The 20624-nt window shown below is 32.4% G+C and overlaps 1 protein-coding gene across 1 annotated transcript; it reads left to right on the top strand.

The window, feature by feature from the left end:
• Nucleotides 1–11516: 11516 nt before the first annotated feature.
• Nucleotides 11517–17940, top strand: LOC145086124 (putative disease resistance protein RGA3). Its single transcript, XM_079023860.1, has 2 exons — nucleotides 11517–11726; nucleotides 14542–17940. The coding sequence occupies exon 2, from the start codon at nucleotides 14548–14550 to the stop codon at nucleotides 17794–17796; it is 3249 nt and encodes a 1082-aa protein (XP_078879986.1). The 5' UTR covers nucleotides 11517–11726; nucleotides 14542–14547; the 3' UTR covers nucleotides 17797–17940.
• The last annotated feature ends 2684 nt before the right edge of the window (nucleotides 17941–20624 follow it).

Below are 20624 nucleotides of genomic sequence, written 5' to 3'. Positions count from 1 at the left end.
ATTTCCATAGAAATGTATTTCATTAAAAGACTCGGGATGTCATGTTCGTACAGATCAAAAGCATAAACAGTACAATATAAGCCTTACTACATTATTTCATATCTACAGGCCTATATCCGTAATCCCTCGTCCAAAACATCATATCTATGCTCATGCGCCACTACCTGTAATACATAAAACTGAGTGGGTCAGGCTTGGGAGCCTGGTGAGCACATAGGGTTTTCAACCCACAATAAATAAGTTTATTAATTTCATCAATCAACAATAACCCAATTACCCGTTCCCGTTATCCTCACTTTACGTCCCTAAACACCTATCATAAGGGACCTAGCCTAAGGATCATCATCGGGACGGACACTACTGCTAAGGGGATTCCTCAGCAATAAATGTCCTAAAGGCAACCATGTGGGGGATGGAGTACACCGGTGAACACGTCGTTCACAAACACCTACAGGTTGCGAGCCTGCTAGTGTTCCACTGGACTGTCTAGAAGAGTCCGTGGTCGTCATCCATACTCCGCTAGATGACAGAAACAACAACATCAACATCGAGGCCTCTCATCATTTTATCACACATCAGCTATTACATCTACCCATGTTTTACCCCAACATTTTCGTAGATATAAAATACATATACAGTTTAAATCATTGAAAACATGTATAACAATGTTCATCCAGCATAGATAGCAAGTATTCAGATAATATGCACACATAGCACGTAATTTATATAAAATACTTCACATCTATGTGTAAGCTGAAAGTAACTATGCACTCACCTGAAAGGTGGTGACTCAGCACTCGGACGGCGCTTCGATACTCTCAAAACGATATTCCTTCGATAAAACCTAGTATCGGTACCACTAGGGTTTAGTTTAACGATAACCGCGACAAATTAATTAGTCCGAGTATTATTAAGCGTTAATAATACTCATAATAATAGCCCAAGTACTTATTATAAGTTCCTAATAACGTTACTATATTAAAACATAAGCTAAACTAAAGTTAGGGTAGGTATAGCTCACTTACAGCGGGTTTTCTCGAAAACCGGGCTTCGCTGGAGCAGTGTTCCCGAGCCGAAAGGCTCTTTTCTCGAAAATCCGGGAGCCTCGGGGCTTCCTTCGGGTGCTAGGGGGTTTACCTAGGCTTTAGGGGGCTTAAGGAGGCTTAGAGAGAGAGTTTAGAGAGAGAAAGAATGTTGGAGAGGTGTGAAGAGAAGTGAATGCCCGGCACCTCTATTTATAGGGGTGCTGACTGGTCTACTCGTCGAGTAGGGGGGACCTACTCGCCGAGTTGGTCCATGTGGTGGCCTTCTGGTGGTGCCACGTGTCCAATTCTGGTGGTGCCACGTCACCCCCTATCGCGTGTCAGCCTTCGAACTTAGAAAAATCATAACTCTCGCATACGAGCTCCGTTTTCGACGTTCTTTATATCCACGCGTAGGTAAAATCAAGATCTACAACTTTCATTTAGACTCCGTCGGCTAATTCTCGACCGATCTCAAATTTAACAGTAGGAGGCCTTTAGACTGTTAAATGACCGCGAAGAATTCGTAACTCCTTCATACGAACTCCGTTTTCGTCCATCTTTTTGCCGTTGAGTTCCTATTAATGAGATCTTCAACTCTCATTTAGGTCGCGTAAGCCAAAAACCACTCGAACTAAAATTCGAGTTTCGGGTCGTGCACTGCTAAGCCGAATCTTAGAAAAATCATAACTTCCTCATACGAAGTCAGATTTGGGCGTTCTTTTTACCGAAGTTCTTAGTTCAACATATTCTACAACTTTTGTTTAGATTGCTAAGGCTAAATCTCACTCTATTGTAAATTCACTATTTACGCTTCCCGGTGTCGTGCCGGTTTTGCCGTAAAACTTCGACGGGCCATAACTTCTTCGTTATAACTCGGATTTCGGTATTCTTTATATGTACGGAAACCTTGAGACATAGTCTACAAATTTATGTAGAGATATCGGGCTTATCTCACACTTTAATTTTGACGCTTATTTTTATTATTTATTAATTATACACTTATAATTAAATAATAAACACATAAACACACATAATTCACATAATACTCAAATATTTCATCTTTATTACTTCAAAAAGAGTTACAAGAGTTGACCTAGACTATTACATTGACAAAAATGCTTAGCCCTGAAACCCGGGCGTTACAACTTACGATTTGGAAGCGTTTGGTTGCGGATTCGGGTCAAAAACGAGTCTAGAGAGAGAGGGTGGAAAAGGCTCAAATGGAGTTTACTCCCCCTTATATATGGGTGGGAGTTGGAGCTCAGTGATATTCTACCCGATACTGACGTTTAACGGGGCTTTTGGTCGTACCCGATTTAGTGGTCATAATAATAAAAACTAACTTTTCCAATTAAATGGAAATGTGTATTATGAGTTTTTATTTCTCATATCACGACTTAACGACATAAATAAATGAACTATTTATTTAATAGGCGACCTCTAATTAACGAAACTTTTATACAGTGGAATATTCCATTAACGATAACGGGGTAATGTAACGGAATAACTTTGGGTTGTCGCACCAACTCATCGGTTAGACCTTTAAAACAAGAAAATTCTTATAAAATCGATAAATGAGAATCGGGGCGTTACAGGTACGGTGAAGGAACATCTGACTAGAGCATTAACGGATTTATGCGAACTACGACTCCCTTTTTCTTGTATAATAAAGTACTTGCATTATTTGAAATATTATGACACGAGTTTTATGTCACACCAATTATATTATCAATAATTTGTCTTGTATGTTTTTGTGTAAAACTATTTATATAAACTTTATATAAATAATAAATTTGAAATCTTGTCTAGTAATAATATATGTTGTTAAAGCATAATGTTCTTGGGTTTTAACCCACCAAAATAGTGATGCCTAAAATATGACCCTTTTTTCTAGAAAAAGCTATTTTTAGCAAAAGATTTACCCAAGGCTTGTAGCTTTTACAACTCATATTTTCTTGTTGGTACTTGTATCATATAATGAGTTTTCTTTTGTACATCAACTTATATGACACAATTTTTGCGTATATAAAATAGTGTTAATCACATCATATGCAAATATTATTTCACATAAAGATAATAAAGATGAGACTAGCAAATATCCATGGGATAACCATGTTTAGACTTGTATTCATCCCTTAAAAGCATGAAAACTAGAAAAATAGGGGTATGAAGCTCACCTTGATTTTGTGTGGTAAGAAGAAAAAGAAAGAATTTGTTGAGTCTAGTCTTGTGTAGCTTGAAGAGATTCACGAAATCTCAAGTGCTCTAAGGATCATACACACAAAAATGAGTGTGTAAATGGGATGATCCTAACACAAACATGTGTAAAAACACTTTGAGTTTCACAAGGAACTTACCAAAATGCCTATGACCGATTTTGTGGTGATGATACTCGAAATTTTTGAGAGAAGAGATGAGAGGAAATTTCATGAGAGCAAAGTGGGTGAAATGATTTTATAAGGGTGTGTGTGGGTGGGGGGGAGGGTTTTGGTTTGGCCCATTAAGAGGTTTTCGATCCATTAAAGCCCAAAGATAGAAGGGTATTGTTTTTGGAGTATGTATGGGCTTTTTGGGTTTATTGGGCTCAACAAAAGGGTTTTCGGCCCAATAAGGCCCAAAGAAAAGTTTTCGTCCCAATAAGACCCAAGGAAGAGTTTTTGGTCCAATAGGGTGTTGGGCCGAGAGTTCTTGGATCCAGACCCAAAATTGTTTAGGCTTAGCTCTTGGATCAAGTTTTGGGCTTGTATGCGACTATTTCAACTTGATTCTCAATGTATGCACGTATGTATTCAAATAACATTGTAGTTTGAATTTCACTAATTTGATGTTGCAAGGTTACATAGAGGAAGTTTTGGTACATGTATCACCATCTCAACCCTATATTTGCTAGTTATGACAATGTGTGTATGTGTGTATGTAGACATTGGCACATATACATGTGTAACTATTAGTAATAGCTACTTTCTCATTAATCTTGAATAGTAGAATATTCCATGTCATCATGTTGTACACATGACAAAGTAGTTATCCGAATTATAAGAAATTTAAGACATCAAATATACATAATTGCAAAAAGGTAAATATAATCATCATAATTAACTGTTAGAAAAACAGATCTACATGGTAAGTATATTCCAAAAAGTAAATAAAAACATTGTAAGAAAATCATATGACTAATATATGGATAGTCAAACAGATGCAATTTTTAAAATCTTTAACAATTGCAATCTCTAAAAGATGTAGTTGAAAAATCCCCTTAGCTAGTTGAAAGGTTTGCCTTCTACAAGTGAAAGAAATTATTTTGTTAATTAACAGATTAAAAGATACACAAGTAACTGAGAAAAATGTGTTAAATGAATTTTAGTTTCTAAATTTAGTAATCTGTAATTCTATAGGCAACTGATTCATGGATAATTGATACCATACTATGATTCTTTGTTTTCAAAAAAAAAAACACAATATTAAATCAACTGATCTAATAAAGAATTTTGTTACACCTATACATCATAATATGCATTTATTAAGAATCATGGGAACACCATTAGCCTAGGTTGTTTGATGTCAACAGTTAGTTTCCTTCTTTCTCTTATGCAATATATGATGAACTTGGTCTAACTAATTACTATTATCATGTAAGGTTAGAGAGATAAATTTACATTTGTAGCCATGAAAAACAATAAAGAAAATGGGAACGATAAATTGATACCAAGTTGAGAGATGAGAGAAGTGAACTTGGGTTAAACTTGTTTTTTGTGCATGTTTTGTAAACCCATAAAAAAAACTCTAAACCCATCTTTTTGGATTAATCTCTAAGAAAGTAGAAAATCTAAGCTTCTTAAAAAAAGGCAAGAAATGGATGCAACCCAACACAAATGACAAAACATTAAAAAATGGAAGCTGCTATTTCCACTGTTTTATTTTATTAATTACTTATTCTTAAAAGATATTGACAATAATACCCTTATTTATAGTTAGAATATAATTATGGTGTATGTGCTTTAATTCATTTGTAACAAATAAAGGGATAAACTAATCTAGCCAAATTAAGAAAGTAATTATCCCGTAGGTTTTTAGAATCGTCTACTGTTTCGCTACTTCATTTATTGTTTCGTGTTTAGTATAAAAAAAATTTCATTTTGAAGATATAAAACCGTATGTTCTTTTAAAACCTACAATTTTCTCTCTATAAAATACGGTTTTCCAAACCGTAGCTTACGATTTTGGGTAAAATCTATGTTTTTTTTAATGAAAACTCTGGTTTTGGGTTGAAGTCTACGATTTTGGGTTAAAAAGCTACAATTTTGTGTATTGTGTACTTGTACACCGAAGGTTTCGTAAGAAACCTACGGTTTTTTTTTTTTTCAAAAAAACAGTTATCCCTATATTCAAAAACTACTCATAATCAACAATACAATAAAATTTTGATTAAAAATGGACGTATCTCGTTGTTCGTTGTGTGCTATATTGAGAGAAAATAGTAGACAATTGAAGAAAAATGAGGAAAAAGTAACCTAAACTAAAAAATAAGACATTAAATATATTGTGGGCCAATGGGCCACAAAACAGTAGACGGACCACGAAAGAGTAGTCCATTGCGACGAAATAGTAGTTTTTGAAGGTTGACCGTAGTCAACCCTAACCTATCTACTATTTTGTGGGCTAGTTTTGACTAATGTGTTTTTTTGCTAATTTTAGATATGTAATTAATATATTTGGCTGGATTAATATTTTCCCCATAAATAAAAATTCAATTAATCCATCACCGCCTTTAGCTCAGTTGGTCTTCCCCTCCCCTCCATACCTTTTCCTTACATTTCATGAACACCCAAGTCGGAGACCTGCAATTGTAACACATGTGCCATCTTCTAACTCTTTGCCCTCCTCTTTTGTCATCCTCAAGAAACCTTCCCGTCTTCTCCCAATAAAAATACAAGCATCGCCCGAACATTAAGAGAAACACCCATCTCCAATTGATTTCATTTGGAGACAAAACTCACCCCAAACCATTCCACTACTGCCCCTCCCTCGTCTTCAAGAAAGCCTCCCACACCAGCCGATAGAAAACACTAGTTCGGAATCTTTACTCGTCACTGACGATGAAACCTCAAAAATCCCTTGAACCAATTAAATCTTGAACTCTTCTGCAAATCGAATCTTGAAAACACATGGCCCAGAAAATCTTATTTTGAAAGGTGGTTTTGATTTTGATACTTACAGAAGGAGCGGTTTCCGCCGGCAGTGTGGGTTGTTGAAGGCAGGACCGACTTAATGCTTACTAAATCAAAGTTAGGGCTTAGGGCCCCCACATCAAGAGGGCCCCACAAAACAAGAAGTCAATGTATAATGTATTATATCCCTAATCCGGCTAAGGCTCTCTAAACAGCTAAGAAAACTAACGTTTCTTCTTCCACTGCATACAACATATGATACAACTTCTTCCTTCGCCTGCTGCCCTTGCCCTGCTCTTCTCAATCTTCTTCTTCTTCTGACTTCTGAGTTTCGATTCACAGCACAAATTGTGCCACACAACTGCACATGATATAGTTTCTTCCTTCTAGTTCTCCACTGTTGCACAACACTGCATACAGTTTCTTCCTTCTCCATTGAAGCCTGCCGTCTCCAATCTCCATAAATAGTAATATGATCTTGATTTTAATTTTTATTGTAGACTGTAGAGTGTAGACTTGTAGTTTGTTTAGTTTAGATGATGAGAGAAAATTATTTTTTCATGTCATATGATAGATATTAATCCATCTATTCTGTATCATAGATGATGAGAAAATAAGAAAATTATTTCAAGCAGGAGATACATGTACATTACAATAAGCATTGTTCATGTTAATATGTTATAAGTTGGCACAACTAGTGATGCTTATTGTACATTGTATAATAAAAATTAAGTAAATTACCTTTTCGTCCCTTATATTTGCTTTTTACTTACATTTGAGATCCGAAAACAAGATCCAAAGTTTCAAACCATACGCAAGAATGAGACAAATGTAGCATAATATAATGTTTTCACATTTAAAATTCAACTAAGTACGTAATAATCATATAGTATACTTTATGATGTTTATTTAATTTAATGACTAGCTTTGAGATATATTACATTCAGTGTAGATGTATTATAAGTTATTTTAGTTTGTATTATAAGTTATTTTTCATTTTTTAATTATGAGAAGAGTTAAATAAACATGTTGATAACAAATCATTAGCTAATGGATCATGTTGATAACTAAAGCTGGTCCGGGTTAGTAGTTATTACTTATTAGTTAATATTTTTCAGATTTCAGTTTCTTATTTGTTTGGTTATCTAATTTTTTATTGAATTGTTCATTGATTACAACAGATTACAAAATATACAATCAGTGAATCAGGTTGGAACTTGGAACGAATTTGAGTTTTCAGTTTTCCAGATTTGAGATTTTCATTATCTCAGGGGTGGTATACTTCTAATCCATATCTTCTATACTTATAGTAGTTGTCTTGGTGATTGTTCATTGTTATTATTAATAAAAATACTTAATAATAATGTCAAAGAGAAAATACGAATCTGGGGTTTTAAAAAGGAAAAGGAAAATGCAACAAGAAGCTTTTATTGAATCACAAAAAGGATCATTTTTAAAAATTTTAACATCAAACAAAAATGTTAATAATGAACAAGAACAAACTAATTTTGATAATAAACATGAACAAACTAATGTTGATAATAATGATCATGAACAAACTAATATCAAGAATGATAATGAACAAACTAATATTGATATTGATAACGAACAAACTAATAGTGAAAGTAACGACCAAACTAATAGTGAAAGTGATAATGAACAAATTAATATTGATATTGATAACAAACAAACTAATAGTGAAAATGATAACGAATAAACTAATATTGAAAATGATAACGAACAAACTGGTATTAAAAAAGATAACATGCCTTTAAACATATATGATCCAAGTAGATGGAATAATATTAGTACTAATTTAAGAGATTTAATCATAGAAAAAGATCCTATTAAGATTTATGATTTTAAATTTCCAAAAGATCAACATTTAAGAAGTTTTACTACCTCTCTTTATATGCAAAAAATATCAAATGGAGAAAAATATGAACGAACATGGTTGGTTTATTCTATAGATGTAGATAGAGTTTTTTGTTTTTGTTGTAAATTATTTAATATGAATACATCTACGTGTTCATTAGCACATAAATGTAATAATTATTGAAACAATATTTCTAGTATACTAAAAAGACACGAAATAAGTAACGAACACATTCTTAATATGAGGTCATGGATTGACTTAGAAACTAGATTAGCAAATAATCAAACAATTGACAAACAAATCCAAGAGAAAATAAATAAAGAAAAAGAACATCGAAAAAATGTTTTAATAAGAATCATTGTTGTAGTAAAAACTTTAGGAAAAAATAATTTAGCATTTCGTGGAACAAATGAAAAGATTTATGAAGAAAATAATGGTGATTTTTTAACTATAATTAGAATGATTGCAGAATTTGATCTTATTATGCAAGAACATATTAGGAGAATTAATGACAAAGAAATTCATAACCATTATCTTGGACGCAATATGCAAAATGAACTTATTAATTTATTAGGAGAAGAAGTTAAAAGTAAAATTATTAAAAACAAATAAAAGAGGCTAAATACTTTTCAATAATACTTGATTGTACTCCCGATACAAGTCACAAAGAACAAATGTCAATTATCTTACGGTGTTTAGATCATTCAACAACTCCAATTGAAGTTAAGGAGTACTTTCTAGTATTTTTAATTGTAGATAATAAAACCGATAAAGGCTTATATGATGTTATAGTTGATGAAATTAAAAATATAGGACTAGATATAAATGATGTTAGGGGTCAAGGTTATGAAAATGGATCAAATATGAAAGGAAAACATCCAGGTGTATAGAAACGATTGTTAGATATTAACCCTAAAGCATTCTACACTCCTTGTGGTTGTCATAGTTTAAATTTAGTAATTTGTGATATGGCTAATTTGTGTGATAAAGCTAGTGAATTTTTTGGAGTTATACAACGTATATATTCGATATTTGCTTCATCAACTCAAAGGTGGAAAATATTACAAGATAATATATCAAACCTAACACTTAAATCATTATCGCAAACTCGTTGGGAAAGTAGGCTAGAAAGTGTAAAAGCAATTAGATTTCAAGCACCACAATTAAGAAACGCACTTTTACAATTATCCAAAAATTGTGGAGATCCAAAAATTAAAAGTGAGGCTAAATGTTTAGCAACATATGAACTTGAAAACTATGAATTTTTATTAGGAATGATTATTTGGTATGGTGTTTTGTTTGCTATTAACATTGTTAGTAAAAGTTTGCAATCAAATGATATGTGTATCGATGATGCTATAGATCAATTAAATGGACTTTTGTGTTTCTTTGAAGAATATAGAGAAAACGGATTTGAAAAGGCTTTAGATTATGTAAAAGAATTGGCTTTAGAAATGAACATAAAATCTGAATTTCGTGAAAAACGTATCATTCAAAGAAATAGACAATATGATGAAAATGTTGCTAATGAAACTATTAAAACTCATATTCAATTATTTAAAACTGATTACTTTTTATATTTAGCCTCTTTTTGAACTCGTTAAATTGCTCAAACAACTCCAATTGAAGTTAAGGAGTACTTTCTAGTATTTTTAATTGTAGATAATACAACCGATAAAGGCTTATATGATGTTATAGTTGATGAAATTAAAAATATAGGACTAGATATAAATGATGTTAGGGGTCAAGGTTATGAAAATGGATCAAATATGAAAGGATAACATCCAGGTGTACAGAAACGATTATTAGATATTAACCCTAAAGCATTCTACACTCCTTGTGGTTGTCATAGTTTAAATTTAGTAATTTGTGATATGGCTAATTCGTGTGATAAAGCTAGTGAATTTTTTGGAGTTATACAATGTATATATTCGATATTTGCTTCATCAACTCAAAGGTGGAAAATATTACAAGATAATATATCAAACCTAACACTTAAATCATTATCGCAAACTCGTTGGGAAAGTAGGCTAGAAAGTGTAAAAACAATTAGATTTCAAGCACCACAATTAAGAAACACACTTTTACAATTATCCAAAAATTATGGAGATCCAAAAATTAAAAGTGAGGCTAAATGTTTAGCAACATATGAACTTGAAAACTATGAATTTTTATTAGGAATGATTATTTGGTATGGTGTTTTGTTTGCTATTAACATTGTTAGTAAAAGTTTGCAATCAAATGATATGTGTATCGACGATGCTATAGATCAATTAAATGGACTTTTGTGTTTCTTTGAAGAATATAGAGAAAACGGATTTGAAAAGGCTTTAGATTATGCAAAAGAATTGGCTTTAGAAATGAACATAAAATCTGAATTTCGTGAAAAATGTATTATTCAAAGAAATAGATGATATGATGAAAATGTTGCTAATGAAACTATTAAAACTCATATCCAGTTATTTAAAACTGATTACTTTTTATATATAGTAGATAAAGTCATTACTTCACTTAAAAGTAGATTTGAGCAATTTAACGAGTTCAAAAATATTTTTGGTTTTTTATTTAGTATAGAAAAATTAAAATCATTTGATGAAAATACTTTAAAATGACATTGTTTAAATCTTGAAAAATATTTAAAGCTTGATGATAACTTAGATATTGATGGTTTAGATTTATTTCATGAACTAAAACTTTTAAGATATATTGTACATTTAGAACGTGATACAATTATTAATATACTTAATTTTATTAAAAAGTTTAGCTCTTTTCCAAATGCATATGTTGCCTATAGAATTATACTAACTATTCATGTAACCGTTGCCTCTGCAGAAAGAAGTTTTTCGAAATTAAAACTGTTAAAAATTATTTAAGATCTACATTGTCACAAGAAAGATTAAATGGATTAACTATTTTGTAAATTGAAAAACATTTAATAAAAGAAATTGATTATGAAAATTTCATTAAAGAATTTGCATCTAAAAATGCTAGAAAATTAACTTTATGTCATAAATATATTCACAAAAAACATATACATAGAAAAAAAAAATTAACTCCACCATTTGTAAACTTTTTAGTTTAATATTGTCGGTCCCAAACCCGGATAAAAGAGGATGATTTATAATATTAAATATAGTAATGTCAAAGGCCCCCAATTTTTTGGTTCGCTTAGAGCCCTCAAATTGGTTGAGCCGGCCCTGGTTGAAGGTCTCCGACGTGGGTGTACGAAAGGTGAGGGAGAAGGTTACGGGTTGAGGGGGAAGACCAACAGGGATAAGAGGGTGGGTTAAATTTGATTTATTAATTACAAAATATTAAATAAAAAAAAGGGTTATATTAATATTGACCATAATTACAGTACAAATATAAACAAAAGGCACAATCGTAAGTTTTCTGTGGATGTATCAAAATTGGGAGGGGAAGTATCAATTCCCTTAAAAAAAAGGATTCAAGTTGTTGAAAAAAAAGAGATAAATCTAAACAATACTTAGATTTGCGCGTCTTAAGCATAGAATCACGCTTGTTTCCCAATGTAAGATACTCTTATATATACCCTATGAGTTGTACTCTTTTTTCTTCACAACTCACAGTTTTATCCTTCATATCTTGAGTCCTTTTCTTTACAAAGAAAACTGAAAGGGAAAAGGAGACAAAGAGGTATTTTCTTTTACTAATTGTTTTGATTTAGATGTATATTGCTTATATCCTTCATGTTATTTTCCTCGCATGTATACAATCAATTGTTTTTGTAATCTAAATTGCTCTGGTGGTGTATGATTCTCGATCAAAATTCAATTGATTAGATCCACTAACACTTGCCCTTCTATAAAAAATTGCTTAAGAATAACTATAGACATTTTGATTGTTTATCCTTTCTCTTGTTAACTCTTCATCATAGACTTGGACTAAATTATATGGAGACAACGAATTGATTTATGTGTTTTACTAGTGGATGTTTAATAAGATTACTTTGATTTTTAACCTTATGTTTTAGTATGATAAATTTTTGTATTAAGAGGGTGTTTGGATAGGGAAAAAAATGACAGCTTATTGCTTATTGCTTATTTTCACCACAATAAGCTAATTTAAGTGTTTGGATAGGATGCTTAAAAAATTAGCTTATTGCGGTGGGAATAAGCTAAATAAGCTGATTTTAATAAGCAAGGGGGTAATACTTATTGCTTATTGCTTATTGCTTATTGCTTATTAGTCATTTTACTCATATAAGCTGTTTTGTTTGCCAAACACTTTAAATGCTTATTGCTTATTGTTTATTCTCACCGCAATAAACTAATTCAAACATATTTTAAAAAAATGTTTATTCCCACCACAATAAGCAATAAGCAATAAGCTAATTAAGCTAAAAATGCATTTATCCAAACACCCTCTAAATTGATCCAGATAACAATTGCGTTTTCATTTTAATTATTTTAGTTTTGTATCTTTTCAATCATACAGAAAAAAAAAATGAAATGAGTAATTAGGTAGCTTTGTACCAATTCAGTTGAATCTATATGTTGTGTGCAAGACTTTACTTTTTAGGCAAGTAGGAAAGCCGAAAACTAGAAATGGGCCATAAATATAACTTTTTTTATGTAACAAAAAGTTATCAATACAATGATAAAATTAATCCGTCATTGATTTGTCACTAATACGATATTAATTTTCCACTCATCTGTCACTAGTTTAATGCACGTAAAAATAGTTTGGCCCCCCTAAGATAAACCTTATAGGACTATTTAGTCCTTAGACTTTTAAGATATTCTTTAGAGAATTGTTCAACTCGATAATAGAATATAATAGTGCTTACCAATTTAAAAAAAAAAAAAACAATTTTTTGTTTGAGTATTACTAAATTTATTTGATTGTTTTCTATATATATATATATATATATATATATATATATATATATATATATATATATATATATATATATATATATATATATATATATATATATATATATATATATATATATATATATATATACCGACTTTGAATATGATGTTCTCTAAAATTTACTTTTACCTTTCTATGTTTGTATTTACAATCAGTATAAAATTTATCCAATATTGTAATTTGATTGTTGTTTCTTAAGTATCGAATATATGGGTGGAGTACTAAACCAAAGGTTAGATACAAGATAATTTTATAGATTTTATTAGATGGATCTTGAAACGCAATTGAGATTTGAACTTTTCCTTGGATGGTATTATATATTGGATATCCATGGTCAATTGATATACTAATGGTTTGATATGCAATATTATATACACTTTATTACCTGGATATGAAATATTTTATAAATCTTATTAGCTGCCCCTTTAGTATATATCTAATAAGTTTGACTTTATAATATATAAATAATTATAATTTGGCTTTGGTAGTATTTGAATTATTAGATCGACAAAAACAATATTTTGTTCCCAATTTTATTTAAAGTAGATTACATAAATTACATAGGGTATATTGCTTATTTTGTGCCTACTTCATTCCGGCTGGCCCTACAGTTTAAATTTATTTATGTTTTGATTGAGTTCAATGAAAATGATTTCAAATATTTTTTTCATTTATATAATTATTATGTTTCTATTAGTTTAAATGATCTTACCCAATTCCTTCCCGACTTTTTTCAGATAGATATAAGATAGAGATAGATATAAGATAGATATAGATTGTCGCCTCTTCGTCCGAATTTATAAAAAAAGAATTTGCTTTTAGATTTCTAGATTTTTAGATTTTATTTTTACACTTTGTTTTTAGAGAAACGAACATCAACACTATAAATTTGTAAATAAAAATTTGTACACTCTGTAAATAGATAAATGAACGGTGACACTCTAAAAATGAAGTGTAAAGTATACAATCTCAAATATAACACTCTATTTTACACTTTATTTTTAGAATGTAAAAGAGAATTTAAATTGAGTTGGAGATGAACCACTCTAAGCTCTATGTTACACTTTTTTTCGAGTGAAAATAGAGTGTGGATGACTATGCTCTAATTATACCCATATATCTTTTTTTTAGGCTCGCATAAAGTATTTCAGAATTAACATTTAACAAATATATTATTTTACAAAAAAAACATATATATTATAAAAAAGAAGTTAAACTCTATAAAATGTTACACTCTTTGCTATAATTATACTCACGTATCCTTGTTTTTGGCCCTCTCAGCATAAAGTATCAAATAATTAGCATTAACAAATATATTATTTACATAAAACATATATATATTATCACAAAGAAGTTAAAACCTATCAAATAAGATCAATATCTATTGTTCTTATTATTTGTATATGATTGTTCTTATTATTTGTATAACTTCTGGTTATATTTGATTAAAATATAACTAAAACACAATAGTGTCATGCCAAATTCATTAAAGATATTAAAAAGCAACATCATTTTCAAAATACATGTCTCCTTCCACCATCTCATCATCTCTCTTGTCTTTCATTCTCAACAGTGAACAATGGTGGACGCTTTAGTTAATGTTGCTGCTGAAGGTATACATAAAAAGGTGGGGTGTATAGCTGCAAATGAAATCGCCCTTGCTTGGGGTTTCAAGAAGAAGTTGGACACTCTTGAACACACATTGAAAATTATTTGTGCTAAGTTACGCGATATCGACAATGAAAAAGGTCAAAACCATGGTGTGATGGTATGGCTGACACTCCTAAAACATTTGGTTGGTGAAGCTGATGATATGTTGGATGATCTTCATTATGAAATACTGAGGAACGAGGTGATAACAAGGGATCAAACTAGAATGATAGACTTTAAATCTCTCCTAAGCTTGAAAACGTTTTCAACTCGTAGAGAAATTGGACACAAGATCGAAAACATTACCAACAAATTTTGTGAGATGATTGAACACGGTAACAAACTAGGACTACAAAATAGACACCCTCGCCTTGTTCTTGATGGTGTCTACCAGGAGGAGACTGATTGGTATCTACAAAAATTCAAAATTGTTGGGAGGAAGAATGACGAATTACATATCATACAACTTTTAACCCAAGCAAGAAAAGAGGAAAAAATTACGATTGTTCCCATTGTGGGAATAGATGGGATTGGGAAGACAACACTGGCTAAGATGGTCTACCATAATCCAAAAATTTGGAGACATTTTGATGTTAGAGTTTGGTTATGTGTATCAGTTAAGGTTGATGTCAACACACTTCTCGCAAAAATTTGTGAATCTCTTCCTGGAGATGAATGTAAGTCACTAACAAGGGTGGACTTAATCACAAATCTTCGAAAGAAGATGGGATCAAAAAGGTATTTGGTAGTCTTGGATGACGTTCGCGATAAAGATAGGGCACACTGGGATGATTTTAGGACTTGTATGCTAGATGTAAACTCACTGAATGGAAGTTGCTTTCTTGTCACTACACAAAATCTTGAAATTGGAACTAAGATTTTTAGTGAGGATTTCCATGCTTTGCAAGGTCTTTCTGATGATGATTGTTGGTCTATCTTTAAAGGAAGGGTGTTTATAGCAAAGAAATCATTGTTGCCAGAATTGGAGGAGATAGGGCGTGTTATTGTGAGCAAGTGTCGTGGTTTGCCGCTATTAGTAAACATAACAGGAGGCATGTTGCGAAATTATAATGACAAAGGGAAGTGGTTGTCACTCAAAGATAACAAGGCTTGGGATCTAGAAGAAGGACATATAGTTCAAAACATCTTGAAAATGAGCTTTGATGATCTACCAAATTGTGTTGTAAAACAATGTTTTGCATATTGTTCAGTTCTTAAGAAGGATAGGGTCGTGAACAAGAACGAACTTATCCAACTTTGGATGGCTTTAGGGTTGGTTCGAGCAGATGAGAATGAAAAAAGGGAGGTCGAGGATGTTGGAAATGATATTTTCCATGTTTTGGTTAGTAGATCATTGTTCCAAGATGTTACAGATCAGTATAGTTACTTCACTTATCGTATCCACGAACTCACTTATTTCAGTATGCATGATCTGGTGCATGATCTTTCAGTATCACTTTCGAAGCATGAAAGTGCATGTTTGATGCATTCAACAAGCGATAATATTGTATCCATTCCCCAGGTGAAGCGTCTAGCAGTGTATAATGAACTAAAGAAGCAATGTGAATTCACCAACAAGGTCTCCATGGTGTTAAAAGATTATATGTCCACTAAAAATTTGCATGCATTGTTCTTTGAGGGTGAAGTTGAGAAGAGCATTTCATTTCAACGTTTCAAGTCCCTTCGAATCTTAAAATTTTCTGGATGTAAACTAGAGAAGCTAGACGATTCAATTGGAGAATTGGTGTATCTTAGGTATCTTGATTTATCGAATACCCAAATCAAAGCTCTTCCAGAATCTATTGGTAAACTTTACCATTTGCAAACTCTAAAGTTGTATGGCTGCTATCTCCTACACTTGCCAGTAGAAATTGGAAATCTAATAAGCCTAAGAGTCTTCGAGTTTCCAAAACTTTTGCACATCCACACGCTGGGACAATTGACTTCACTTACGACATTACCTTTCTTTCATGTGTATCAACTAAAGGGGTATCAAATTGAAGAGCTAGGTCGTCTTAAACACCTTCGAGGAGAGATCCAACTTTTAAATCTAGAAGAAATTAACGGCAAAGAAGATGCTCTTATGGCAAATTTATCCGAAAAGAAAAATTTATACAAGATTGAATTCGTTTGGAGTTTGGATCGTGGTGTCAAACACAACAACCAGGACGTATTGGAAGGCTTGCAACCCCATGGAAATGTGAAAAGCTTAACAATTGCGAACTTTTCCGGTGATAATTTTCCACCATGGGTAATGAAGATGGCAATAAATATTGAAGGGAAATGGGCACCGCTTAAAAATCTCGTGGAGATTATGTTATATGGATGTAGAAGTTGTGTATATCTTCCAATCCTTGAATACCTACCACTTCTTCAAGATCTCGTGTTACAGAGCATGGACAACTTGACATGCTTAAGAAGTGGTTCAGATGAGGGCGATAATGTTACCAGATTAATGACACCTTTGTCTCCATCGTTGAGATCACTTAAAGTAGGTTGGATGAAAATGTTAGAAAAGTGGATAGACGGAACACCAAATAGCTCAACAATGATATCGCCTGTTCTTGAGAAGTTGCAAATTATGGCTTGCCCAAAGATTATTCTTCTAGATGAATGTGATCCCCATCCTCTTGTTTCCTTAGAGATACACAATTGTGATAACCTTGTGTCTATTAATAGTATACAAGGCCTCAAATCTCTCGAATCTTTAGACATCCACAATTGTCGTAGTCTTTCAAGATTACCCCATCTACCCAATGAGGGAAATTCTTTGAAGAGTTTGAGAATCGTCTATTGCCATAAATTGACTTACTTACCTCACGAAACATTTTACTGTTTTTCCTTTTTAAGCAAGTTATCACTTGGTCCCTTCTCGAATGAACTCCTATCTTTCCCAAGTCTCCAAGGCATTGAGAAGTTAAGCAACCACCTTCACTCATTGGAATTGTTTGGTTGGAATCATTGGGCTTCAATACCAAAAGAAATAAAACACCTCACTTCACTCACTCGGTTTTTCATATTTAATTTTGGAATTCGAGAATTGCCTACTTGGTTAACCAATATGTCCTCCATTCGAAATATGAGATTTTATAATTGCCACCAGTTGGATAAAGCAACAGTTAAACTGGGAGCCCCATGGGAAGCAGATCATGTCTTGGTAAATGGAAACAGAGTGTAATTAGAGATGTTTGTTACTTGGTTAGAGGTTCTAATTTGCAATAATATTGAACATGATTTTGAGTTATGTGTTTTACTTCGTATGTATTGTGGTTACATATTTGTAAGTATGTGTATATTATATTATATGTCACACTTACGAGAATTACGTGCTACGTTCTAAATTAATACCATTATAGAAGTCCCAAACCATGGCTCACGTTTTTTTGGATGGTTCTGAGAGTTAACAATTCAGACAGTTGAAAAAAAATAGTTTTATGTGTTACTACTTAACTCACTAAGCTAGAACCTTAGTGGAGTTTAGTTTTTGGTATTGGGTAATGTTTAATTTATTGAATGAAATATTAATGAATGGAATTTAGTTTGGTTTGAAGAATTAGGGGCTGTTTGATTTAAGCTGACCGGGTCCAGTCAGTGCTGACTGCTGACTCGGTCAGCAGTCGGATGTTTGATAAATACAAAATAAAGCTTACTCGGTCAGCCCATTACTCTTACCCGGTAAGCCAAAAAAAACCTCCGGACTGGAAAAGCTACGCGTTTTCTTTTTGTCATTTGCCCTCACTCGCCTCCTTCGCTATCGGTAATAACCTAGACAATAGAATCAGCCGTCTTCTTCTTCTCCATCGCCAAGTGCTGATCGCCTCCCTCCTCATCTTCTCCGGCGACGACGCAGCCCATCTTCTCCGGCGACGACACTGCGCGACTTCTCCGGCAACGACAAGGTAACTGCGTGTTTTTTTTTTGCTTTATTTGATCTGAAATCACAAATTGCTGCTCCCTAATACAAATTTCTTCTCCTGCTCCTGCTTCCCTAATGCAAATTGCCGCTCGTTCTTCCTCTTCCTCTTCGTTTTTTTTTTTTTTTTTTTTTTTTTTTTCTGAAATCACACAACCCTTCATGTTTGCTGTCAAATTGATGATTTCATTTTGAAATCAAAGTTTGCAATGTGTGAAACATCAAAAATCACAGCCCCTTATATAGTTGTTTTATATAGTTGTTAAATCACAGCACCTTCATGTTTACTAATGTGTGAAATCAAAGTTTGCAATGTGTATAACATCAAAAATCACAGCCCCTTATATAGTTGTTTTATATAGTTGTTAAATCACAGCCCAATCATGTTTACTAATGTGTGAAATCAAAGTTTGCAATGTGTGTAACATCAAAAATCATAGCCCCTTATATAGTTGTTTTATATAGTTGTTAAATCACAGCCCCTTCATGTTTACTAATGTGTGAAATCACAGCCCTTATATAGTTGTTTTATATAGCTGTTAAATCGAATGAATTGTGTACTGTGTGTATATGTTATGTTTATGTGCATATGTGTGTAACATCAAAATGCTCAAGACAATGATTAGAATTTGTTACATAGGTATATATGCATTACCAAACTGATATATGAGATGTTGTCTTCAAGTTATGTACTGTGTGTATATGATATCTCCCAAGTCTTGTCTTCAAGTTGTATTATCTTTAGGTTAAACAAAAAAATATATGTTTTATCTTATTGACATCAAACAAATAGTGTTAGCTATTTGCAAATGTGTGTTATGTGGATGATTAGTTTTTTTTTTTTTTTAATCTTTTTACAATAGACATGACAGATAAAAGAATTAGGGTTAGTTGGAAGTCGGAATTGGTGGACAAAACTTTTTTGGAAGCATGTATACAAGAATTAACAAGCAATGGCCGGGAGGGTAGTGGACTAAAAGCAAGCTCATGGGCTGTGGTCGCGGAGAAATTGAAAACAGATCATAATTTTATTGTCGACAAAAAACAAATGAAAAACCGATACGACTATTTAAAAGCAAAGTATGCAGTGTGGTTAAAACTTAAAAACAAAACAGGAAATATTTATAATCCCGTAACGAATTCTTTTAACATGACTAATGAAGAATGGGAAGCGGAAGCGAAGGTACATATATACATATTTTTTAAAGTAGACTATTTTTTTACTACTTTAATAATATTTATTAAATTTGTCAAACAGTTGAACAAGTATGTAGATAAGCTGAGAAATGCACCCCTCCCTTGCCCTGAACTTTGTACCCAACTATTTGATGGGGCAACCTCGACCGGTGTTCACAGTTGGGGGCCATCTTCGACATTACCTCATCCCAATGAAACCTTCAGTACACATGATTTTGAGGATACAGAGATGGATGAGCCAGCACCTCATGCAGATACCCCAAGCTCAACAATACCTCAACCTACTAGTGAGGAATCATCTGGGCGGACAAAAAACAAGGGAGGCAAACGAAATGGTCCTAAAGAAACCACACTTGATGATGAGTTGAAAGAAGTTGGAAAAGAGATTATCAAGGCTGCACAAGCATTCACCGAAGCAAATAATCTTGACAAGGAGATGGATGCTTGTATGGCGAAGTTGACATGCTTGGAGTGGGGAGAATATGATCCGAAATACACCACTGCTCTTATGTTATTTGCTGAAAGTGCTGGTAATAGGAAAATTTGGTTGCGCCTTAACTTGTCAACTTGTGAGTCGTGGGTAACAAATGCGGGAAAAAAATTTGGATTAGTTGGTTGACTTTAGTATTTACATGTTACGTTTGACTTTAGTATGTTATGGTTCATTGTTTGACTTTAGTATGTTATGGTTTAGTTATGTTATGGATTGTTTTTCTTAGGTGCGGTTATGTTATATGAATTTATATGTTATGGAATGTTATGTTTTTCGTATTTACATGTTACGATTTGTTATGTTATGGATTGTTATGTTATGGATTGTTATGTTATGGATTGGTATGTTATTGATTGTTATGTTATTGATTAAAACGTAATTTGTATTTGACATCTAACAGGAC

The sequence above is a fragment of the Lactuca serriola genome, chromosome 2 (assembly GCF_051521515.1).
Source record: "Lactuca serriola cultivar US96UC23 chromosome 2, Lser_US96UC23_V15, whole genome shotgun sequence".
In the NCBI taxonomy this organism is placed as follows: Eukaryota; Viridiplantae; Streptophyta; class Magnoliopsida; order Asterales; family Asteraceae; genus Lactuca; species Lactuca serriola.
This window is presented reverse-complemented; position numbering and strand designations above follow the sequence as displayed.

Excerpts from the sequence above, each read along its gene's own strand:
- LOC145086124 (XM_079023860.1), top strand. The coding sequence starts at position 14,548 with ATGGTGGACGCTTTAGTTAATGTTGCTGCTGAAGGTATACATAAAAAG.